The 27,170-nt window shown below is 33.6% G+C and overlaps 2 protein-coding genes across 6 annotated transcripts in view; both read left to right on the plus strand.

The window, feature by feature from the left end:
- Nucleotides 1-5,234, plus strand: part of LOC111053806 (gustatory receptor for sugar taste 43a) — a 28,658-nt gene extending 23,424 nt beyond the window's left edge. For 3 of the 4 annotated variants that reach the window (XM_039424041.1, XM_039424042.1, XM_039424043.1), the window contains one exon: nucleotides 186-427. In XM_039424041.1, the coding sequence (XP_039279975.1) occupies nucleotides 186-269 (84 nt within the window). In that variant the 3' untranslated portion in view covers nucleotides 270-427. Of the gene's footprint in view, nucleotides 1-185 lie in introns of all 4 variants that reach the window. The other variant, XM_039424040.1, reaches the window with a different exon arrangement.
- A 3,154-nt stretch (nucleotides 5,235-8,388) lies between these two features.
- The window catches only part of LOC111053803 (long-chain-fatty-acid--CoA ligase 4), a 51,502-nt gene continuing 32,720 nt past the window's right edge, over nucleotides 8,389-27,170 (plus strand). The window contains exons 1-2 of one of the 2 annotated variants that reach the window (XM_039424050.1): nucleotides 8,431-8,693; nucleotides 23,392-23,416. The gene's annotated coding sequence lies outside the window, so the exon portion shown is untranslated. Of the gene's footprint in view, nucleotides 8,694-23,391; nucleotides 23,417-27,170 lie in introns of both variants that reach the window. The other variant, XM_039424052.1, reaches the window with a different exon arrangement.

The following is a 27,170-nucleotide window of genomic DNA, read 5'->3' on the forward strand; positions in this document are numbered from 1 at the left end:
TTATATCACAAAAGTTAACACAAAAGCTTTCCTCTCTCTTTAGATCAAAATATAATTATATAATCACATAAGGTTCACCCACAAAAGCTTCATCAGGTCATAAACCATTTTTTTTAATAATGAATTACTTTTTCAATGTATTATTTCAATTTCTTATATTGAAATGATTAATGTCCTTGTTTCAGATTGCTGGCGCTGTTACAACTTATCTTGTTATTCTCATTCAATTTCAAGGCACTGATTTGGATGTTACCGTTGTTCAAACATAAAAACTGAATAATGTTACATTTTTGAAATGTATAGGCTACAATGTCTTCTCTCAAGCAAAGAAGTACAGAGTATCTGTGTTTATTTGTTAGAAATATCGGGCTATTTTAATGTTTTGTGATATTATATCATTATAATATAATCAAAAAGCTAATCTTTTTCTCGTGGACCATCTATTTCAGCGTCCATCATACACATAAATTATTTTAATAAATCAATCAATTTTTATTCACAACGCACAAAAAATACAATTTGGGAAAAACAATAATATACAATGTAATAGTTACAATGAATATTGAAAAAATAATAAAAACAATACAAATTACTAACGAATCACGTGGTGTGCTGGAAAATTGCTATTTGATTTTTTTATTAAAAAAAATTATGTAGTCGGACACACCATATGAGGAACCATGGAAGTTTTTCCTAATAAACTTCGTTTTTCTGAACTTGAAGATTATATTATTGAAGTTGAAAACTTGTAGTATTGGAGTAGAAAACTATTGGAACTGTTAGGCAAATTAATGGTGTCAAGGGATAGCTCTATACTTAATAAGTCACTTGTGACTTTCGAGAGACGGGTCTCAGATATTATTACATAGAATAGGTTAAACGGTTAAACCTTTTATCTAAAAGTTGATCATAAACTCTTCCAATAAAAGAATTTGACACTTGAGGTCTCAAAATATCATCGTTGGCAGACTGATAATGTGACTCTCAAATTTCTAATGTAACCACAGATTTATGAGTGAAATTCCATCCCAATTTTCTGATATTGCTCAAAAAGTGTGAGGAGAATTTTTTTAGATAAAATTGAATTGTTTCAAAAAATTCTTCTCTTCGAATATCAAACACTTCTCCCAGAATCAATGAAAGTACCTTTCTTTCAATTGCTTTTCAAATAATGTATTCTTAATTCAACTTGTAGTTTTCTTTCAATATTTTTGTCATTGTCAAGTAAATTCGACCAGTAAACATACAATTTCTTATATACTAGGTACGTTTAGTGGGATTTGAATGAATGTGAGTATTTTTGATTCTATAACTACTGGTATCGGTAGAATATCGTATAAGTACTTTTTGTATCCATGCCGGTATTCAATGGGTATGGAGTACTTGGTCAGTTTATATCATGATATCAGTATCGTATCAGTTTAGGTGTCTGGTATAGTGAAAATGTTATCCCATCTGAGATGGAATGGGACTATCGGTCGGGATGAGTGGGAATTGTACCATTAGAACTTATGGCAATATCATCTCCACTTTATCGTAGGCCTACCTTACCCTGACACTGATATGCGGAATCCACCTTGAATCAGCCTTTACCTTGGCCTAAATGAGTACATAGCACATAGACTATACAGACGGTACAGTTGAAGTTTAATTCCCATGAGTTGAAGTATTAGTCAATGTGAGACATAAAACAGGATAAATTGTCTGCAAGAGACAGTGGTTTTATCTCGGGTCGCACATTAATAACGATGCTCCTATATTTCGTACACACTCCGTGAGGCCCGGGCGCATCTGCTACCGTAGGTACGCGAGTCAGCACCACTGTGTAGTCGGTAGGCAAGTTTCATAAGTGGAGTTTAGCCTCACTTTAGCATGAAGTGCAGTGGAACCACAAACCACTGTTAGAACGACTAGCATCTGGGCGTGGAAACTGCTGCAGCTGCTGCAGTGAGTGGGCCGAAGCCCGGGGGAGGGGGGTTTCAACATTCTATGCGATGCTACTTCCAGAGACAGAGGCGAACCCATGAATAGCACAGTCTGGTTAATTTCACGTGCCTCCTACTTCCAGAGACAGAGGCGAACCTATTAATAGCACAGTCTAGTTAATTTCACGTGCCTCCTACTTCCAGAGACAGAAGCGAACCCATGAATAGCACAGTCTGGTTAATTTCACGTGCCTCATACTTCCAGAGACTTCCCGAAATTATGCCAGAGATAACACTGTGCCCAGTTACTTCCAAAGACGGAGGATCGGGCTACGCCCGGCCCCTGATCCCATAGACTTAACCTTTACCTGACCGTACAGTATTTAGGGTGCGCGCATAGGGAAGCGGTCGAAGCCGGGATAAAGGTATCTCCGTTAATACATTCCATGTTATGGTGGGGCGCCCGCATGGTGAAGAGGACGAGGGAGAGAGGTTCACCTCTTCCATAACAAGAAATGTATTTCCTGTTGTATTATGTAGATGGCAGTGGCCACTGAAAAGAATTGGAAGGTTTTAAGGTTATGTTTAAAAAGATGTAATGTTGATTATGTTGTAATGTATGGAGTTTCAATAAATGAAATAGAAGAGAGGCAATGACTTTTATTTTAAAACATGGCGACGAGGAAAATAATTTGACAAAGTGCAAAACAGTTAATTTTGACGTCGGTAACCGTCCGTAAGGCTTTTTTGGTTAGAATGGAGGTGCGTATACCGGCACCGCTCACATTGGAGGGTGACGTGGTTTCAAACTGGAAAAGATTTAAACAAAATTTCGAAATTTATTTACTTGCTAGTGGAAAGAGTGCGGAAAAGGAACCAGTGAAAGTTGCAGTTTTTCTAAATATAATCGGCGATGAGGGCCTGGACATATACAACAACTTCAAAATCAGTGATGACGAAAAACAAAAATTGGTTTCTGTGCTGAAAGAATTTGAGAATCATTTAGTTCCTAAACGGAATGAAATTTATGAACGTTTTCTGTTTTATAAACGAATACAAGGGAAAACTGAACCTATTCACATATTCATTGAAGATCTAAAAAAACTTGTCAAGACTTGCAATTTTGGGGATCAAAGTGAGAAAATGATCAGAGACAGAATAGTGTTGGGGGTGCATAGAAGTGAAGTGCAAGAAAAACTTTCAAATATTCCGGACTTGACTTTGGATAAGGCAGCTGAAATCTGTAAGACTTTTGAGGTGACGAAACAACAAGTAAAAAACATTCAAGGACATCAGGATATAGAATCTATTTCACATCACCAGAGGCAAAAATTTTCCACCAGAGTGAAGGACTCTTCAACTAAAGAAGGACAACATCATTACTCTTCAACTAAAGAAGGACAAAATCATCACTCTTCATCTAAAGAAGGACAAACTTATTTCTCAAGATGTGGAGGTATCCACGTTAATAAACAGTGTCCTGCTATAGGTAAGACATGCTACAAATGCGGTAAGCCTAACCATTTTTCTAACAAATGTTTTAAAAAACGGGTTCAAGCTATAGAAGAAAACTTGTTTGTTGATAGTCTGGCAGTACTTGAGCACGGTGACTTTGATGGCGAATTTTGTAGGGTTGATTCAATATCTAACAACAATAAAACATGGTTCCAACAAATATCTGTTGGAAATGAAAATATAACGTTTAAGCTAGACACTGGGAGTGAGGTAAATGTGTTGCCAACAAGTTGTATTAGTTCAGATAATCTTGCTAAGGGTGTGCCGACCAGTATAACTTTATAGAATCTTATGGGGGGTTTAATGTTAAACCTATTGGCTGCATGAAATTGCAATGTACTGTGAAAAATATGAGTAGGATTTAAAATTTTGTAGTGGTAGATATTGATGCTAAACCTATATTGGGTTTGCATGCTTGTTTAGAGCTTGAATTGATAATCAGAAAAGTCTGTCAAATCACAACTAAAAACTTGGAACAAGAAAATTTTGTGACAAATAATATTTATGTTTTTACTGGGGTTGGAGAGTTTCAAGAGGAATTAGTCATAAAATTAAAGGATAATAGTGTACCTGTGGCAGCACCACCACGTAGAGTCCCGCTTGCGCTTCGCGATAGACTTAAAAGCAAATTGAATAGTCTTGAACTTTCCAAAATCATAGAAAAAGTTGAAGAACCAGAAGCAGGGTGGGTGAGTAATTTAGTTATTGTTGAGAAACCGGATGGTAGTTTAAGATTGTGTTTAGATCCTAATGAGTTGAATAAATGCATAAAGATGCAAAATTATTTAATTCCTACTTTATCAGAGGTGACTGCAAAGTTGTCAGGAAAAAGATTTTTCAGTGTCTTTGATCTTGCTGATGGATTTTATCACGTTAAACTATCCCCTGTGTCTGCAAAATTATGTACATTTACTACTCCATTTGGTACTTTATATAAATTTTTACGTTTGCCTTTTGGCATAAATGTAGCACCTGAATATTTTCAGAAAATCAACACAAAAAATTTAGGGGACATACCGGGTGTTGTAGTTTATTTTGACGATATTTTGATAGCAGCAGATACAGAAGAAGAGCATGATCAAGTAGTACTTAAGGTTATCAATAGGGCACGGCAATTGAATATAAAGTTTAATAAGTCCAAGACTCAGTACAAGTTGAAGACAGTAAAATTTCTTGGTCACATTTTTAGTGGGCAAGGTATGAGCCCTGACCCAGCTAGAATTGAAGCAGTTCTGAAGCCAGAGCCTCCCGCGAATAAAGAGGGATTGCAAAGAATCCTGGGTAGGCTATAGTTAATTACTGTCGTAGTTTTATTCCAAATTTGTCTACTCTCTCTGCCAACCTTAGACAGTTGCTCAAGAATGGAGTTGAATTCCTATGGCTACCTTGCCATACAACTGAGTTGAATAACATCAAAAATGCATTAACAACTGCACCTGTTTTGGCTAACTTTAGTGAGAGATTGGATATTACCATTCAGTGTTATGCTTCTAAAGATGCTTTGGGCAGCTGTCTCTTGCAAAATGGACGATTAGTATGTTTTGCATCTCGTAGGTTAACTGACTGTAAAAAAACTACTCTCAAACAGAGAAGGAATTGCTAAGTATTGTCACTGCTTGTAAAAAGTATCATGATTCTATTTATGGAAGAACTAAAATACAAATTATTACTGACCATAAGCCTCTTCTACCAATTTTGAATATGAAGAATATTAAGTAGCATTGGATCTGTGAGGCTTCAAAGAATGAAATTAAAACTGTTGAAATATAATTTAGATGTATCATACATGCCAGGAAAACAATTGCTTGTTGCAGACACTTTGTCACGAGCATACTTGAATGATCCTGTACAGGAGGATGAAACTATGCTTGAAGTTGTTCATGGAATTACACTGTGTATTTGTATAAATGATTTGGATTCAAAACATTTCAGATCAGCGACAAATAATGATCCTATCTTATCTATTGTAGAGAAAAATGTTTGTGAGGGTTGGCCAGTCAGTAACAGACAGCTGAATGCCAATGTTAATTTTTTTCATAAGATTAGGAATGAACTTAGTGTGATAGATGACTTATTATTCAACAGTAGGTTAGTTGTACCAACAAAATTGCAAACAAAAATTCTTCAACTATTGCATGAGAGTCATGGGTGTAACAAAAACTATTGCTCTGGCACGTCAAAGTTATTATTGGCCTAATATGGCGAATGATATTGAGAATTTTGTATTGAAATGTAAGATATGTGAGAAATACAGACCTGCTAATGTTAAAGAGCCTATGATGCTAAGAGATATTCCTGATAATCCTTTCAGTATAGTAGCTGCTGACATTTGTGAATTTAATAATTTATCTTATTTAGTACTAAGTGATTATTTCTCCAAGTGGTTAGAGGTAAAACAAATTAAATATAAATCTGCTTCTGCTATTATTTCTGTTTTAAAGAAAATTTTCTCTACTCACGGAATTCCGAACCAGTTTGTTTCAGATAATATGCCATTTTTATCGACTGAATTTAAATGTTTTGCTAGTGATTGGGGTTTTGTTGTTAAAACATCTAGTCCATACTATCCCAAATCAAATGGGAGGGCTGAAGCCGGAGTAAAGATAGCTAAAAATCTTTTGAGGAAGAATGCTGATATTAATTTAGCATTGCTTGCATACAGAAACACACCTATTGAGGGTATTGGCTTGTCACCTGCACAAACATTAATGAGTAGGAGGGTAAAAACAAAATTGCCCGCTTTGTATAAAGATTTGCATGTTACTGATGTTAAGTACAATTCAATTCAAAACATATTGAAGGACAAACAACAAACAATGAAACACTATTATGACAGAACTTCTAGAGTAAGAAATGATTTTAGGCCAGGGGATAATGCAATTTTCAGGAGTGGTGGAAGTAGTTGGAAACCTGGTAGAGTGATTAGTAAGGCTAATGATTTCAGGTCATATAAATTAGAAGATGGTGATGGTAATGTTTATAGGCGAAATTCATAGGTATCATATCAGAAATTCCGGTAATGAACCACAGCATAGCATCAAAGGTGTTATTGGTGAAGATAATGAGATGTGTAGAGTGTAGAGGAAGAGGGGGTAGAAAGGAACTATGAAGTAAATGAACCAATAGTAAGAGGAAATAATAATGTAAGAGGTCATAATAATGTAAGAGGTCATAATAATGTAAGAGAACGTAGGAGACCAAGACGGTTTGATCAGTATGATGTGCAGTATGCTACATAATTATGTATTTATATTGTATTATATTCATATAGCAAGTCAATTTTTATTTTATTCTAATGGCAGTGGCCACTGAAAAGAATTGGAAGGTTTTAAGGTTATGTTTAAAAAGATGTAATGTTGATTATGTTGTAATGTATGGAGTTTCAATAAATGAAATAGAAGAAAGGCAATGACTTTTATTTTAAAACATTTCCGTTGAATATATTTGTTTTACAGTAAGGTACCGGTAGGTACCTCATCTGAATTACTGAATCTATCCCACTTCAACCTCTTCACTATGATCTTTTTGAAATTGCTGTGACCTCAGGGCTGGGAAAACTAGATGTAGTTTAATTATTTAATTGACGTGTCATACACTGTTAAGTTATGCTCAAATTATACAGTTTCATAATTATGGCAAAATAATAATAATAATATGAGCGGACCCTCAAGGGAGGTCGTTATAGGTGTGTGAAGACCTTTACTGATTTATTTTTTTCATTTTAACAGAATATTTTATCAGTGAATTTATAAATTTAGAAGTAAATAGTAAAATCATCGCTGTTTTGTTCTTCAGTATTATTCAGTTGAACTATTTTTTGTTGAGTGGGCCATTCACTATTCAATTTCTCATCCAACAATGATGGAACGGTAAGACCACAAGTCCTTATAGTCAAAGTCCAACATCCGCCCTCATGTTCCAACTCGACACTGAATAGGCGGCTCTGATTTTGGGAAGTTAGATGAATCGGTTTTCAGATTCCCCGACTCGTCTAAATCATCCGGCAACATGCTACCCAAGATCAACGACAACGACCTCATTCTAATGTCAAATCCAACATTGAATATTGGACCTCAAGTTGTACAAAAAATCGGATAGTGAATGGCCCGCTTTTCAAAAAACTGAAAGTGCTTGATTTGAATTTCGCTCCTATCAGTCAGCTGTCTCAATTTTAATCTACAAGGCATACGCCTTTTTCTATGATAGTGCCATTTATAATTTATATTTTTTGATTTTGCATCTGAACAAATAAATTGACATTGGACATTTTTTAAAATTCATAATTGACATCTATCATAGTTTATTCTAGAAATATATTTTTAAATCTCATTTGCTTTCTTTCCACAATCAACGATTTTAAATGGATATATTGGGTTAAAGAATCGTTATCAATGAAGATTAAATTTTTACTAGTGTTTCAATACCGTGTAAATATTCTATCATCAATTATTTCAAGTTGATTATTATATATTTTTGAACTTAGCAGCCCAGCAGCTGACTATTATTAATTGAAGTACCAACTTATTTAATAGGCTACTATTTGGATTCGTTTTCCACTTAGACCAGTTATAGAATAGACACGGCCTATTTTATATTCATACTGAAAGTCGATGAAGCCAACATCTACTGCCATATCTCCAAATCGTGACGTCAGCATCAGATAGAAAACTTTTCTGTAGAGTTTGTTTATATTGTTTTCCGTAGCAGATTGTGCCTATTTCTGCGGGAGCGCAGCTGGAGCTCAACATTTCAATGAATAATAATTTACATCCTTCTGAAATGGACACAATCTGAAAGTTTTCTATCCGATGATGACGTCACGATTTGGAGTTATGGCAGTAGATTTTGGCTTCAGAGGCTAGACTTCTTAGCGTGTCTATTCTATAACTGGTCTAAGGTTTTCCATTGATCGTTGACGTCACAGGAGATCACGCCACCTTTTCGGATCAGAATACGGCCTTCTGATTGGACCATTGGACCAACTCCTACTCCCCTATTTTTTTGGAGGGGATTTCACACAATGTGGAAACGGTCGTGTTCTGCTGATAGAGGCCAGAGGCGAGTTCAGTGTTTGTTGTATCCTGCGCTGCAAATTTAAATGTGTCAAGTGATCCAATTTAGTCCTTTGTGAAAAATAATCTATTGAAATTTCTTTAATACATCAGTATCAAATCGTTGTAAATTATTATTGCTCAACTGACGTTACCAAACTTCAAAACTTCAGTGTTACCTTCATTCAGGTTATCCTTTTATGTAAGTTCAATTTTATAATATATCATTTAAAATCCATTACATTTACGTTTATTTATTTTTTGCATCTTGATGTACATCAGGAATGATAAATCAAAATTTATAATAATATTGGATTTAGTAATTTTTTAAACAATATTTATTGATCAATTTTTCATTTATCACAGCAACTGCCTACCTGTTAGTATCGTCTGCTAAGTTATTCCAAAATATAATTTTATAAATATTTTTCATGCTATTGTCTAAAAACACGTGATTTTATGTTTTTTAAATTGATCCAGCTACAGTTAATTGAAAAATTGTTTATATCTTTTAAATTTACTCAATTTTTTAAATTATAAATGGTCTGTTTAAGAATATTGTTTATTTTAACCTCTACTCCAGCTCTTTCGCTAATTTCTGTTATCCTCCCGGATAGTTTAATTAGTTTGTTTAATAGTTTCAAATAAACTTAGTTTGATTAGAAACTTTCCATCCATTTACTAAACTCTAGGATTGAACAAAAAGTATAGTAATGCGGCGCTTTTGTTTTTGATATAATATTGATAGATAACTTGATTGATCATTAACTAGAAAACACCTTTCAGCACAAATAAAAACAAACGTGGTCTCCGTATAATTCACAATAAATTATCATGTTATCTTTTCTGATTTTAGTCAGATAATTTAGAGATTAACTGGATTTTACTATTATCAAACTTGAATGCAGGAAAAAAGCGGTTTGTTGTCCCAGAATTTGCCTTTTTGAGTAAACAGTTCCAAACATGAACAGTTCCACTATAATAATGAAGTACAGGCTGTCTAGCTCGTGTAAAAACCAGCTATAAAAGAAATTCTAAGTTGATATACTTTATAGTAGTTAATCAAATGTCTCAAAGAAGGTGTTTTACATACAGAGTGGTCCAAAAATGTCGCACTACTAACCTGTTAAAGAGATATTGAACTACAATACCAAGTAAGGCCCAATTTACATAGAACGGACGTCTGGCAAAACCTAAGAAAGTGACCGGCCTCGTCACGTATCTTTGCCTTATCTCGTGGCGTAGAAGAACGGGCACACCACTTGTTTAGAATGAACAAAAACAAATTGATTGTAATAGAATTTTATTGAAATTTCACTGTCTCGCCCGTCTGGTGTGCATTGCATATGCCACGTCCATGTCATGCCCGCGCCCTCTGTCCAACTTCAGTTCAGTGTCGATTGGGCCTTGTATTCCGATATCTTGTCAACTGGTAGTGTGGCATGAGCAGTCCACATGCTAACTGTAGCTTCTGTCAGTGCGTTATAAAGGTATTCACTGTCATAGAGTGTAGCTTATACATTTTTTGGAAACCTTTTGTATACTATATCTCATGAAGGCGAGGTAAGAGGTAGAGGTACGGTAGTCATCATATCCATGGAAACATACATTTTTATGTTGCAGTTGGCTAGGACTTATCAACTCGTTCTATCGTTCCAGTAGTCATGGCATGGGTTCGACACAAGTAGCTACATTGTAGGCCTATGTTACGGTATTAGTTTACATATTATAATTCCCTATTGACGATGGACATTTTTTCACCAAAGATCAGATACATTGTTCATAGTCATGATCACCTCTGCCAATAATAAAGAATAGTGAGAGAGCTTGTTTCCTTTGACTACTTGAAGACTGCTCCTTGGACTGACAGCATAAGATAGAAGTGAAAATAGTAGCATTGCTTTTTATAGGATAACATGTGTCAGATTGAAGTAGGCTTATTTAATGCTCAACAAACTCCAATCTGCTCTACAAATGCAGAATTTGCTTTGTTCTTTTAGTGAGGTAAGAATCCCACATTAGGTACCCGATGGCTCAAAATGTATTCACATTGGCGCAAATATAGTTGATATACCTAAAAAATATGGATGCATAACTTACATTTATTCCATAGGTCGTTACGGTCGTTAAGTCGAACGCTCGTAACTTATGAAAGGATATAGGCCTAGCTGGTTTGACTTGACACTCAATTCTATGGTTTAATCACACTTTCCGTTGGTATGGAGTAAACGGTAGTAATTTACCCAAAAATAGTACAATACTCATCTAGTGACACCAATAGAAAATCTTGTGCAGATGCAAAGCTCAAAATGTCATTTTTGAAGGTGTGAAATAATTGTTCATGATGTTATTTCATTTTGTGGAAATTGAGCTGGTTTTTTGAGGTATTATGTTTTTTACTATTTGTGCAATATCTATGTAGTACTTTTAGTTATTAGCTGTTTTACCTATCAACTGGAGATCTATTAATAATACAAGGGTAGCCTCTCGGTTATCTCCCCTTGCCATCATGTATTTTTTTAATTTTATAATGCCCAATATCAGTCGGCCATAACGCCATATTGAATAATGCCACATAAGATCAACGTAATATTTTGTAACACAGAGGGCCGTTACAAAACTTCATGTTCTAACTTATATATGCCATTGAAAAGAGAATTTAAATCTTCAGAGTAATTGCTTTTTACTTTTTCAAATTTGAAATAATCCAATTGATATAGCAAAAATATACCCAATAATTTGTTTGTTCCCCTATAAATGAATGTTTATTTATGTCACCTTTAATGTCTAACCTCTTTCCAGCCGTGCTCTGGTAATTATTTCCAAGCTGCTACTATATTATAGTCTGTGTAAAACAAGTTGAGACTTGGCCCTCCATCCGAACAAATTACAGGGTTGCCAAAATCGTGTAATATTGCAACTTTCTCAAATTTCCAATTCAACGTCAGATTTGGATGTATAATATCATCCCCGATATCCTAGTAGTGCTAAAAAAGTTTCAGGGTTGAAGGATTAAAAGGAAATTTAACTTTTATGATAAAATTGGAAACATCGTGAAGATTTGTTTTTCTTTTGAATATCACTTCTCTCAGAATCATGTAGCGTCGTAATGAGTATCAATTTTATATCAAATGAACGGGGAGACTGTCTCCTTTCTATTGGTGTGTGGATCATTTTTATCCGACCCATAGTTATTTTTCAATTGATAATTATGTTCGTCAATGTCGAGACATTTCGAGCAGAAAACATGAAATTTTCGACATGCTAGAAACTTTTTTGTTTCAAAAGATAAGTAGGTGGTGAAAGCGAGAAAGTTTGTCAGAAATAATTGAAATTATTGACCGAGCGAAGTGAGGTCCAAGATTCAAGTCAACGGTTTGGCATTTCTCTTAATGTTTAAATGTTTATATGTATCGCATTTACGGCGAAACGCGGTAATAGATTTTCATGAAATTTGACAGGTATGTTCCTTTTTTAATTGCGCGTCGACGTATATACAAGGTTTTTGGAAATTTTGCATTTCAAGGATGATATAAAAGGTAAAAGGAGCCTCCTTCATACGCCAATATTAGAGTAAAAATCAGACTATAGAATTATTCATCATAAATCAGCTGACAAGTGATTACACAGATGTGTGGAGAAGCCAGTCTATTACTGTATTATTTGTATAAGGTCTATAGTTTCAATCAAAGACATTGAAGAGCTATGCATCTTTAAGCTGGGTTCACACCAAAGTTATTAACAAAATGGTTACAACTTAATCCTTATAGATTCTATTACATTGAACGGAAGTTGACAAACACATATGTTCATCATGTGTATGATAAGTTATGTTCAATCTAATATAATCTAAAAGGATCGAGTTATTGACATTTTTTAAATAAATTATTTGGTCTAATCGCAGCTTTAAGGTCTTTGGTTTCAATATTTTGTTTTGCAGTCATGGTATTATTATGCGTGCCCATCAGTATCAATATACTCACATTCGAAAAAACTAATTTAATAGGTGAATAAAAATAAACAAATGAACTAAATAATGCTGAAGAAATTATAATATTTTTGATTCTAAAAAATTAATTTTCATCAGATAGAAAGATCATCACGGAACTGGATGAATTATATCATATGAAATACAAATTCAAACGTGAACTGAGATTGTTAACATTTAAAACAGTTGACATCTGGTACTTGTGGATGAGAATACTGAGTGAGGTCTACTGTTCACAGAACTACTAGTAATAGTGAGAATGACATCATCGCCTTGAATAATCCAAGCAGTGTTTCATTACAGCCTTTCTGGAGGCAATCAGCTGCTTGCGTTTGAAATAATTCAGTCAAATAATCTTGTAAATTGCCAGCCTTTAGCATACAATTTGGTACACAATGCATACCATGCAGCCACTCTTCTAACTTTAAAACCAAAATACGATCTTCCGACTACTTTTGACAATTGAAAAAACAATTTCAATTATTTCTGAGAAACTTTCTCGCTTTCACCACCCACTTGACTTCCGAAACAAAAAAGTTTCCAGCATGTCGAAAATTTCATGTTTTCTGCTCGAAATGTCTCGACATTGACAAACATAATTATTAATTAAAAAATATCTATGGGTAGGATAAAAATGATCCAGACACCAATAGAAAGGAGACAGTCTCCCCGTTGATTTGATATAAAATTATTACGCATTACGACGCTACATGATTCTGAGAGAAGTGATATTCAAAAGAAAAACAAATCTTCGCGATGTTTCCAATTTTTGACCGAGCGAAGTGAGGTCTAAGATTCAAGTCGACGGTTTGGCATTTCTCTTAATGTTTAAATGTTTATATGTTGCGCATTTAAGGCGATACGCGGTAATAGGTTTTCATGAAATTTGACAGGTATGTTCCTTTCTAAATTGCGCGTCGATGTATATACAAAGTTTTTGGAAATTTTGCATTTCAAGGATAATAAAAAGGAAAAAGGAGCCTCCTTCATACGTCAATATTAGAGTGAAAATCAGACTATGGAATTATTCATCATAAATCAGCTGTCGAGTTGACTATAAATTGCATGCGTCATTGCAATTCAATATCTCAATGTAACTTGGTAAAAAATTAGCAGCTGTGTAGACTATAAATTGCATGCCTCATTGAATGCAATTTTTATGCACTATTAAATAGGATGCAACGAACTTATGAAGCTGCGTACACATATTCGTGCTTCCAACCCGCACCGAGCACGCTCCTCCCTCGTACCCCCCTCGTACCACCATCGAACCACAGTCGGACCGCCCACGCACTCATCATGAACGTTACGAAAGATGTTAGATCTTCTCGCGTTCCCCGGTCAAACCCCGGTTGCTCCCCGGTCGATCATCAATCGCTCTGCTGGAGTGACGTTCGGTTGCGGAGCAGAGCGAGAGTCTGTACGCACCTTTACAGTTCGTCTGGGCGCCTAGATGTCTTCTGGGTTTCTCGCGCTAAATTCCGGTTAGCGTTATAAGATAATTAAATCTTGTGTAAGCATGATCTGATCAAATAAATAGTTAGTGTATGTGCTTATAGTGTGGATGTGCTTATGGTTTGGGACGTCATTATAACTGCACGAGGTCTACTGTTCACAGAACTACTAGTATCATAAAAGTTAAATTTCCTTTTAATCCTTCAACCCGGAAACTTTTTTAGAGCACTACTAGGATATCGGGGATGATAATTATACATCCAATTCTGACGTTGAATTGGAAATTTGAGAATGTTGCAATTTTAAACGATTTGGCAACCCTGTAATTTCTTCGGATGGAGTCTCAACTTGTTTTACACAAACTATAGGTCTATATTCTCATACTGAAAACAAATGAGAGAATTTAGATTTTTTGTGATTTTTGCATTCACATTTATGTTATTAATCAAAGAATCAATGAAAGACATTTGATTTCAATAATTCATTATTTTATTCTTATTTTTATAACTTTCTGTTATCTAGTTCTATTAACTAGAAATGGATGAAATGTGAAAACCTTCTATCATTAATTTTCAGCATCAATGCATCTCTCCTGATACACAAATCCAGACCCCACGTTTGCAAACCATTAGTTCTTTTTCTATTCTATAATCATGTCTCTCATTTGCTATTGTAGATCTCTTTATCCATCTGAATTCTTTTTCTTGTGCTTATCAATGCATTGTTTGTGAATTCGCGTGGGGATAACGAATGACTTCTGTCATGAGATCTGTCACAGCTAACGAGTAGGTACTGTGTTCTATAAGCTTTTCTTGCATTATTCATCAGCATCGAATGTCAAGTAACAGTTTGTCACGTCAAAAGAACGTGATTTTGCAAATTACATGAAGGCAGAATAGAGGAGTGAAGAGGTCATCATCATTGCTGACTGATATTAATAATTGAAACAAAAGAAATATGGATTGAAATCCGATGAGGATTATTCTCGTTTTCAAAACCGAGATAGTTTTCATTCATTAAACGTATCTAAAAGTTCATTAGATACAACCAGGAATGTGGTTTGAAATCCTAATCCTAATTTTTTTCTTTTCCGCATCCTTTCAAATAAATAATCATTCTGATTTGACTTTCAACTACGATACCGCTTTCATTATAAGTGAAACTTGTATCATGTTTAATTCATGCAAAAATGATGCTCTTATAAATGCATGAAATTATGCTCCTCAATCTCATTTTTCTTTCTATGACAATAAAATTTGTGATACCTAATTTTCCCATTACATGTAGGATGTAGCTGTTTCTCTTGAATAAATGTACACTAAAAAAGTTGAAACATCAGTTCACAACTCAGTTGATAGCCCAGTGCGCTTTTTTACATTGAAATCGTGACTTATCTACATTTAGCTCGTGCCATTCCCCCACAACAACAGAGGTTATCAGTGCTAACAGCAATTAACTGTTTGCTAATTCAATTATTTCACAGTCTGTTGAACAAGAGCAATTTTGTAATTTGTCAAAAATTTTATTTGTCTGTCAAATTTAACTTTTGCTGATTTTGAAATGATTTCACTCTCATTATAATTAGCATTATAGTTTTGATTAATCTTGATGAATGTTGATTTCTTAATAACGGAATTTAAGTTTTGCTAAGAAATTTAGCAAAATTATGTGTGAATATAAAGTTGATACTCCCCTTGTTATTAAGTATAGTACATCAGTTTAGATTCATTACAGTTTAGATTCAAGCTTTAGCCGCTTGTCTAATTTCGGATTTATTCTCAAAAGCCTTGAACGTTTTGTATGTCATATTTGAATTCTGAAGGAGCTATCTCATTGGTTTGAGTTTCTTTTTGATTTGACGTCAGTAAGTTGGGAAAAACATTTTCAACTCTCAAAAAAAAGTATCTTCAGATCAACATCACTACGTCATATTCCCTCTTTTAACTACCATATTTTAATGGTACTTACAAAATTTTCGACCGTTTGCTCTGTTCTCATGATAATATTCAGAGATGGCAAAGAGTAAAATTAATTATGTACAACTGTTTCATTGTTTGGAGTTTGAAAATAATAATTATTATATTACCACAGTTTTACAGTACATATTGAGAAAACAGCTTATACTTCACGAGATTAATATTTTGTGCCTTGGGGTGATTTATAATCATTGAATGTACTTTTCGACCTCTAGTAATGAACATCACTAACTAATAAAACATATCTATTTAGACCTGTCCCAATAGCGTATTATAGTCTATTAGTGTATACTTCACTTTACTGTACCACCATTCGAAGTTATTGACTTGAAATCAATTCGTTACCAAACTTGTATGTAGGCCTACCATTTTCAATGGTGGTCAGTGTAAAAATGAAAATTAGAAGAACATATCAATATGACTAAATTATATCCTCCCCAATTTATCAGTCATAGATTCAGGTTTATCGAGTAATAATTATGAAAATAATATATAATATATGAGCATAATATTATTATTATTATTATTATTATTATTATTTGGGAACTCCAATAGCTTAGTTGGGTAGGAATTATCAACCTTTGATGAACTGCACCCAAATTTCCAACTAGCGCAACATTTTTCTAATAATAATAATGTTTTATTAACTCAAGAGCTTTTACAAACATAGAGTTTCGTCATACAGTAATTTGGAGTCAATACAATAATAAGTTTCATTCCATAGTCTATTCAATATAATGAGAGTATCTCATTACTCATTCGCAAATAAACACTAATAGACATCATTCAGCAATAAAATATTTGGAATGGTATATGGTCATATACTTTATAATGATGTGAAGAAAATTTTCAGTTGTTGAAGAGAACTCTTGGGATACTGTAAGATATAGGAAAATTCCCATTATCGATATTTTATCTTGTAGTTATAGGAGTAGTATCGGTATTCGTGCAGCACATCTGATGCAATTGAGCATTGTTTGCATGGTGCACAATTTTTCGTAGATGGATGGTTGAGAGTGAGTTGAGAATAGAAGAGTGTACCGACCTTGACGTCGGATATCACTGCTGCAGTGTGGAGTCTGTTTTCAATGAATTAAACTTAAGAGTCACTCGGTCACAGTCACTGCTCATTGTCATGTCAACACTTGGATTCGGCCAGTCCAATGCAATGAGGGGGTCAATAAGTGACCAATGTTGTTCATTATTTACTGGCACTACTGTAAGTGACCACAGTTGATATTTAGAATATATTAATTTCAGAGATAACTCTAAATCCCTACAAATACTTCTATCTCAAGTTTGGGATTTTATCGCATCACAAAACTGTTACTAATTTTACAAAAAGTTTAACAATCATTCGTGACTAAGATTCATTTTACTATTTCAAATTTTGACATTTTTAATTTTAATTCTGTAGAAGTTTCAAAAAAATCCATAATTTTCACATTCACAGTAGACTGGGTTTTTAATGTATTTTTTAATAGTCCCACATTAACAGGTAGGAATTATATATAAATGAATGAAATTTATTGGTTCTAGAACCTTAGCTCATAGAAAATAGGTTTTATATTTAAAAGTATTATAATTAACAATGATAAAGTAATAACAAACAAATATTCAAAATAGATGAACAAATAACAATATAGAGACAATGAATCTTATATAATAAATAGTATCTGATAGTAACTGTTTGGATATTTTAAGACATGCAATATAATAGATAATAAATATTGTAAATAATTTCCCCGTAAATACCTTAGCCTGTTGATTTTAAAATATAGTTACAAAATTATATAGCGTTCGCTATAAATGTGTAAATGTCCCTTATTTTATCCATGTAAACATTTGGAAGGAGACCCATTACCTTATCATCATGTTTAACAATATTATGTTCGTACATTCATAAGAATTTTTACCTCAAATCAGAATACATAGGATACTTGAATGTGAGCTGGTGTTGACTCCTCTTGAAAGACAGAAAAAATATAAATATACAGTTGCCACTCAGCTGAGTTATGCATCTTATCTATACTTATAAAATTCTTATCTCACTGACTCACTCACTGACTTACTCACTGATCACGATTTCTGGAAAACTACTGGATGGATTGCAACAAAACTTGGAATATAGCTTCCTTATAAGTCCTAGGTGCTCACTAAGAAATGTTTCGGCGATATTTCAACTCTAAGGGTGGTTTTTAAGGGTTTAAAGTTCGTCTTTTAGCATGTATATTCTTCTTCTTTCAATCTCTTAATTATAATTGAAATGTCCATATCATAATTATGTTACTATAGAACTATAATCTAGAGAGAGTACCTCTCCGAAACAGTCTTGTTCACTGGCAAATTAAAAATTTTGTCTGTAATATTAAGTTGAGTTGACTTTATTAGGTTGGCACCAAGTTGAAGAAGTAATTAAAATGCATTTATCGAGAACAAATTGAGCTTCAATCAGAGATAATGTAAGAGCCTGGGAGTAAAGATAATTTTAATTTTTCATAAAACAAACTTTTATGATGAGTATCAATTGATCCTATTCTATAAAGACTAATTTTGTTTGTATATCCGACAGGTCGCGAAAACTGCTTAAACAATTTCGATGAAATTTTAATAACTCAATATGATATATAGAGGGTATTTTTAAAACTTCAGAAGTGTCCGTTGTGGAATATGTTTGCAAAGAATGAGGAAATTCGGCCAAAATTTAACTTGGGTGAACGAAAGGGGTTATTTATTAAAGCGGCCAAATAGCTGTTGTTGCTTTTCCTAATGTAAAAATATATTCCATAGAAGTAAGGCGCTTTTCTCATGAATCAATTATTCCCAAACATTGATTGTTTTACCAAAGAAAATAGAAGGTAGCTTTCGATAAAAATATTGGAGAACATGCATATTCGTTGATATTCACTGCAGTATTCCTCATTAATAGCATCAATGCTCCCCATTCAAACAATGCTGACACATTGATGTGAATCTTACTATAATTTGGTTACTTTAGATCAAAATCAAGATGATAATGTTGATTGCTACTGTTCAATTTCATGTTTGACATTTTTGCTTTTTATGCCAGCTGTTATCCTATAATATTAAACAAGCAGTTTATGTTTAGATGTTTATATATCTGTATGTGACCGGATCTCGAAGACGGCTCTAACGATTCTCACGAAATTTGGAACAAAGTAGGTTTATGATATGAAAATTCCATTGAACTAGGTCTCATCCCTGGGATAACTCGCTGAAGGACATTAAAAGGATAAATACGTCCTTGTAAAAACAGCTGGAAATTTTGTCGTCTGTCAATTCCGTAGTGAAAGTGAGTGAGCGAGTGCATGTGTGGGTTATTCCTCAGCTGATCTCACGAGAAAAATAATCCAGCAAGAAAAACTTATTTTTGTTTATTTCTCTTTTTTTAGAAAACATGTTTACTTCGGAAAGTCCAAAATAGTAGGTAAATAGATGCGCTGTTAGTGTAGAATAGTACATATAGTATATTAACAAATATTGTAGCAAAAATAGTAATCATTCTAAATCGAATTCATAGTATATCTATTTGTAATTGATGATGTGTTTGATTTTTGAAGTGTGAATAAATTGTTATTTTGATGAGTGATAGTAGCTTAACCTAGATTTTGATTTGGACTATAGTATACATTTGAAAAGGGACAGTTTTGGGCATAAGCCTGTTGTGCCTCCTCATATAACTGTAAAAATAATTGTATGACTGAAAAATTTATTAAATAAATATAAACTATAAATTCAATCTTTCGTTAGAAATTTTCTATGCATTTACACTCCAGAATGAAGCTCGGTCCCCCGATATTATTTTATTATGTGAAATAAGGTATCATTGAATGAAATCATAAGCATTGAAGTCAGTTATACCAAGAAAGCAATTTATTTCTGTTTGAATATGTGTGTTTGTGGATATGTATGTATGTCGGATGTCAGACGGATCTCAAAAAGGCTCTAACGATTTTGATTAAATCAGGAATATAGTGGGTTTGCGACAAAAACATTATTTTGGAATAGGTCTCAACTCTGGGAAAATTCGCTGAAGTTCCTTGAGAAGGATTATTGTTCCCTCAAGTAGCAGCTGATCAGAAAAAAGTTTTCCATAGTCTGTTGAAAACGTAAGAGAGTGTGAGCAAATGGGAAAGATTAATTATAATAGCTGTAGTTGAGTTACCAAATTTGGCGACCTATTTTAGAACATTGCAGTATTCATGAAATATCTGGAAGAATAGGTTCAGAAAGTGACCGGATGAAAGCAACATAAATTTAAAATCCATCTCTCCAAACATATGGTAGTTGAATGTAATGTATGTTCATTGTGAGGTGATAGAAATGCGACTAATTTCTTCAGCTTCTGTTGTATTGGTTCCTCTGTTGCTCTATGTTTGTACTCAGCCATAGCCTTGAGAGAGCCAGTTGAACTGTCTGTTAATTCCTAATCTGGACTAAATACCACAAGAGCCAATCAGAAAAAGCCTTCTATTAAAAAAACTCCTGCTCTGTTTAATTGTCATGTAATTTGATCATGATTGAAATTGAACAGGCTTTTGTGCTACTGGGCCTGATATTTTCATGCTTCAAAATCAGCTGAAAACTAAATCGAAAAAAAACCTAATATTCCATCAGCTACTCCTATTTCCTTTCATGATGTCATTTCATGACACAAGACAAACCTATAGATATTGATAGATCACAAGTAAATACTAAAGTTGTCAATTTTGATAGAAATTAAATTGAGTTACATATTTATTTACATCCAAATTTTCATTACTAAGCTTTTGGTTTCAAGCGAAGATCAAAGAAAGAAAACATAGAACGGTAGTCAATAATCAAAGTTATTGAATAACCTCTTTTCAGTTTTATGCAATCTAACATTAGAATGATCCCACTTTAATATGTATGATAGTAGGCTAAAGTTTAGGAAATGAGAAATCAGCCACAATAAGTGTTACTCTAACTATTATGAATAGACTCTTATGTATATGAATGGACTTTCATGGAAGAAAGAAGCAGTGGATTGGCTGCTTCCACACTTTTGGATAAGTGAAACGAAAAGTAAGTGATAGGCTATGCCAAAAATTCCAGAAAAAGCAAGAGATCCATGGATACCAGAGTCAACAAATTCAAATGAACTTAATTTGGAATTTAGTTTCAATTGCATCAAACAAAAGCAAATATAACCTGATCACTGCTAATTTGATAACTGTCAACGGGAAATATTAATTGCCAATGAATAAAGTCAAGGTCGACTCTTGAGCCCCGCCCAATATTCTACAAAATTCGCTGCAATTAGTCTACTATTCTACAGAGCACTTCCAACACATCACTTAATTATTCAAAAGATTTGACTCAATAATTTTCATGAAAAGTTGTGGCCTAATCTCAAAAACAATTTTTGTAGAATATTTAGATTATAAATATTTCACAAAAATAATCTTATCTATCAATTCCCGTAGCGAAGCACGGGTGCCGTGCTAGTAAATTTTATATAAAACAAATCTTTCTCTATAAACATGGCAGAACCTACAGTAACTATATTACTGTAGCTGAACCTAGGAACCTGGTCAGTTATTGACGATCTTAAATGATTATAATGAGCTGGAGGAGCTGAGAATCGAAATACAATTATTTTTGAATAAATTTCTTTTGAATATGTATGAATGTTTACTAGGTTTTAGTGCTTCAGTTGTAGAAAGATTCTACGAAATACAAACATCCAATTAACTAGAGAAAAAATTAATTGTGTGTTTGGATAGGGCTGATAAAACGCAATTAATAGATTCGTAAACGACAACTTTGTTGTAATATTCAGCTAGCCAATTATCAGCTTATGACGTATAGAATGCATTTCATCTTATTAGCTGATTATAGTATGTCGTGTATTTTGCCTTTACTTTATTGATTTGAGATATCTTCGGAATAAATAATTCAAAGATTTTGGTTGAGTCTAAAACGTTCACATACAGTTATTTCTCACTAGTATACTGACTTTCACCTCATTCACTAAATTATTCAAAATTTACTGGGGGATACTTGAATCATCGATCGCTGGACGTCGGCAAGCTTCAGTTGTGAATTTTTACTGGAATTTTACTGGAATTGTCAAGTGGAGTCTTGATGAAAGAAGTGTAGTATCTTCTACTGGTAAAGAAGTGCTAGTAGGGTGACTGTCATTCTGTGATTCAAATCAATTTATCTTCATCCGACCATTGCCAACCTTAGCGTTGCTACTTGCCAGAGGCGGCCCCATCTGATACAATTTTAACAGACCTTGTTGTGAAACAAAAAGTGTAGCTCAAATTCTCTTTTTTTAAATGTGAACTGTTCAACAAGAACAAAAAAATTATTGCATTTTATAATGTTAAAATCTTGGCGGTTAAAGGAGAATGAAATAAGTCTCATCTCTTGAAAACAAACGTTGTTGGAAATAGAAATTTGATCTTCAATTTCTCAATTGGAAGTTCGAACATGGTCTGATAATTGATCTTCACACTCAAGAAAGCCGTCTTTCCATTTTTAGATAGAGTTTGGTTTTAATCTGAAACTTAGCTGAGCCTCCTCGTGTTAGGATAGGAAACGAGACCAAGATTATAGTGTGAAGGCCACTTCAGTCTGTGACCTTGCTTTGGTTCTGCAATTCACCTGAAATTAATACCCTTCAAGTAACTGATAGGTACTGAGATTCATTGGTGTTGAATATCGTATTGCTCAAGCCGAGTTTCTCATTTTCCATCATGTTGTATGTTATTGATATCTTGTCAATAGTCTGATAGAGAAACTTTTGTAGAATTTTCTGTAAAAAATTATGATTATTATTGTTGTTATCATTACTCATTTATGTTTATTCGTGGCGTGATTCAATTCAATTCTTCATCAATCCATGACCAGCTTGTACTGATTTCTTCATAGACTGGTGAAGTCTATTGATTATCTCCAGTTTGGGAATAGGAGAGTTGCTGTGTGATTTGGTCAGTCTTGAGTATGGTTATTGATGTCATCTCGCCTCCTGGCGTTTTATGATCATGAAATTGGCTTGTTGCTTGCAGCGTATGCATCAGACCCTGAATCAGAGTTGTGATGTTAAGTGATGAATTGCGGAATAGTTTTTGTTTTATTCGACTACATAGGCCTACTGTACTTGAATGAATTCTCAGCGTGTTGATCAATTTATGCATATAAATATACCGTATTCAATATTTCAAGGTCTGTCTCACCTTGTTTGCTTTTCTCGTTTTGTAAAAATGTCATCATAAACACTTGAATATTCCTCTTTTAAAGACACATTCCAATGATTCGTAATACTGAAATTTTGCGTAAAAATCCACCAAAAACTGTTACTCAATTCATCACCTTCCTTCCTTCTATTCCTTAATAGAAACACAATTCCTGACACATCACTTTTGTGGAATTACTGTGATTGAAGATATATGTAATTTCTCTATAATGATCTTTTTCTTTTTGTTTTACAGGGGTTTGGCGCCTCACACTAAATAGGTGAGTACTGTACATAATGTACATTATAAAAATGTAAGAAATGTGTAAATTCGATAACAATGCTGGCTAATTTTTGCTAACTTTAGATTATAATTAATTCTTGTAGAGCCTTTTTTTATCAGTTCAAGTTTTAAATTGTTTACTAGTTTCTCCCATAACCTATCCACTACGTACTTGAAATCGTTAAATACAGTAGATATATTATAGGATGTTGAACCATCATAAATAGTTTTTATTGATATTTTCTATCTGTCAGTTATTTCACTTTATTTCATTTTAAGAGATTTTTAGCAATAAAGAACATTTTAAGCGAGCTTCTATACTTGAACGAAATGATTTCATGTTCATTCTGGTTATGAGTGTTGAATTATCTTGTATAAAAATACAGTAGAATATAAACAATTTCAGTTTTATGCTCCTCGTTCACTAAACCAGAAGAAGTGTATTGATTGCACAAGATGCTTGACAGAATGAAGTGCGTCCCAGTTCCTATTATTTGTTCGGCAAATGAACCTGTGTAATCAACTACAATATATTGACCTGATTAATAACAGTCAATATACAGTCTGCTGACGCGTCTTCTGCTCCGATCGATAGACTGACTTTGTTTGGCCCCGTCTGTGTCTGGGCTTGCCACTTGCCACTTGTATTTTTCATGTGAACCAATTCTCGTAGAATATTTCCCGAGTATTTCAGCAAAACAGTCAAGTTGGGCGTTATAGAATCGATGAGGAAAATGTAGAGATGGCGTGTAATATTATGTTTACTATAGTGGGATTCACTCTAAACTTTCAGCGTTGGCTAAATGGGAGGTATTGATGTTACTAACGCAATGGAAATGTTGATAGTTGAAAGTGAATCTCACTTCACCTGAGTCACATGATTTAGTAAGTGACGTCGATTGTTGTGTCGTCAATACTCACTCCTCTGACAAACAACAAATACGAACTAACGTGACTCATGCTAAAAGGCCACGTGGCTCTATAATGCAGGAGCATGCTTTGTCAAGCATGACTACGGTGATGTAGGGTAATGGCCTGACTAGCGATTAGAGCCCTATTATCGGTGCAACATTTGTAAAATCGCTGAATATGTTATCAAATGTACTTACCGTGTGTTCATGTGTAACAGTTCAAATGCTGACCATTTCTGGAATACGGTCAAACTTACAAAATTGTTTCTAAATTTTCTTCCAAAATTAGAAATATTTTGAAATGCGTCCAGTTTCAAATTTTGTTTTCTTTATTTTCTACATGACTTCTGATCTGTTAAACAAATAATTTATTGATTTTCAATTACAATTTTTGTAGTGTTGTACATGATAATTAAATTATTAATATTTTCTTATCTCTCGACGTATAATTTGCTATATTTTACAGTTGTTCCACTCAATTCAGACTTAACAAATAACATATTTAAATATTTTATTGTCAATATTGTTGAATATGTCAATACCTGTCAATTGCCAAATCTTTTATTAGGTACTAAAATTTTCAATTGTTTTCCCTCTTGATCTTTGAGTTATTTCACATATTAATTCTCAGACTTCCATTCAATTTGATTTATTTCTCAACAAGACAATTTACTTTAAAGCTAAAAAATCATACATTGCTCGAATATTTGAGCGAATAGAATTTTCTTTCTTGTAGGTATACAATATCATTGATTTTATATAATTATTACAATGTATATTTCAAAGTCCTTTGTCCATTCACTTGAAAAGTGACGTTCGAGCACTTATATCAAGTTTTATTAGTGTCCCATTCACTTGAACCTCGCTTAAAATTTTAGCAAAACAGTTTGATAAAAACAGTTGTCTTGCCTATTCTTTGTTTCACAATCTTGCGGTTTTAGGGAAAGACTGTATTTATTAACTGTATCAGTTGTTGATCAAACCGCGGAAAATCCTTTTGTTTCTAACGACCTTTATTGAGTATAATTTAACCATAGCCACATCAAACAGGTGGCTATATGGCTATAGAGGTGGCTATGATGTAACTGATTCGAACTGACTAAAGAACTAATTTGAAGCTGAATGGAAATTGTTCTATCCAGGAAGACAGGCCTTCCGGAAATTCATTCAGCTCTAGAGCACGAATTTAGCAACGCCCACAAGTTACTATTCATTTGTGCAACTCAGATCTCTTTGAAATTGCTCTTTTTAAGTACATATCCTCTTTATCTCTTTTCTGTATAGGGCTACTTGTAATATAAATATAAAGAAAAATAAAAATCTCAGTACCCTTTTTGAAATATTTTATCACAACATGTTTCGGACATTTACTTGAAAAGTGACGTCATTCAAATGTCCGAAACATGTTGTGATAAAATATTTCAAAAAGGGTACTGAGATTTTTATTTCTCTTTATACATAATCTCTTGTATTGTAGGTAGGCATCCTGATTTCGCAAATTTATTTCGATACTATAGCTATCTTTTAATGGCTTTTATTGCAATTCTTTGAAAAAGTAATTACTTCAACAAACAAATCAGAGGTCTTCAAAATCAACTTAACGTATGTACTAACGCATACACCTACTAAACTATCATCAATGTGTATTACTGTATTAGACGAAGCCGGAATGATCACTCGTCATGTGGGCCAAGACTAAAATTCTATCATAGCATTCCTTCAATCTTCCATTTGCTATTTTCAATATTTTAATCTTTGATTTGTGTCTTTGTGTAGGCCGTAGCAGATGTATCATCAGTTTGATGTCTACCTTATACAATATGGTTATACCTTATACCTTATTCAAAGCATAGCAAACTCATTTTTTGGCGAATTGCTGTCTGTCTTATTCTTGCAAGTCCTTGCCTGGTTATCAGTTCGATTTTCGTTGTGCAGAATTTTATTTTAATTTTATTGTGGTCTGGCCTTAAATGCAAACCTTTACCAAGATTACTTATCGTAAGTTTGCTTTGTTATGAGTTTCGACTAATTGAACTCCCATACATAAAACAATTTCTACCATAAAAGGATCTTGTTTTGTCAATTAGTTGAAGCTTTTTCGAATAACAATTTGCAAGCTGTCATTGAACGAGAACATTAACATTTTTCGAACTAAATACTTATAACTTGGTAACGAAAATTATCAGTTTTAATTCATTGTCTTCTAATAACTTAAGGTAGCCTAGTGAATATAATTTGTAGGTATTCTAATATTATTCTGTAGCCTAGTTAATATTGTTTTGGATATCAATACACAGTAGAATGCATATCAAAATTCACTTCTATCGTTGGTAGATATTTATACATAGAAGCGTTTACGCTTTAATCAGAGCTCAACATTTTTGGATTCAGTTAAATGTTTAGTTCATTGTTTATCTGTATTGCCACAACAGATTGAATTAGTTTTGGCATGTGCTACAGTTTTACCGCTATTAATTTGTCAATTTTAATTGAAATGTGGAATGTAAAAAAGTTAATGTCAATTTTTAACAGACCGAATAGTCTAAATATTCTTTTAGAATCTCTGTGGTTGATAACAGGGTCCATCAATAAATATTATTCAATTGAATAATACTCTTTGATTTTAATTTCCGAAGCTGGTCAGGCAGGATGTAATCGATCTTCGTGGAACAAGGACGAGTTACTGATGCATGTTGGCTTGCTGGCTACTGCCTCTTTACTTTACCGTCCAGATATTCGTTGTCCTAGAAAGTAGAAAGCACAAAGCACACTAATCCATTTAGCAGGATATCCACTCCCCGTTTATCCGTCTCATTCCCTGCTTTGTATAGTCAACAGAAT

Source organism: Nilaparvata lugens, chromosome 3 (assembly GCF_014356525.2).
Source record: "Nilaparvata lugens isolate BPH chromosome 3, ASM1435652v1, whole genome shotgun sequence".
Lineage (NCBI taxonomy): Eukaryota > Metazoa > Arthropoda > Insecta > Hemiptera > Delphacidae > Nilaparvata > Nilaparvata lugens.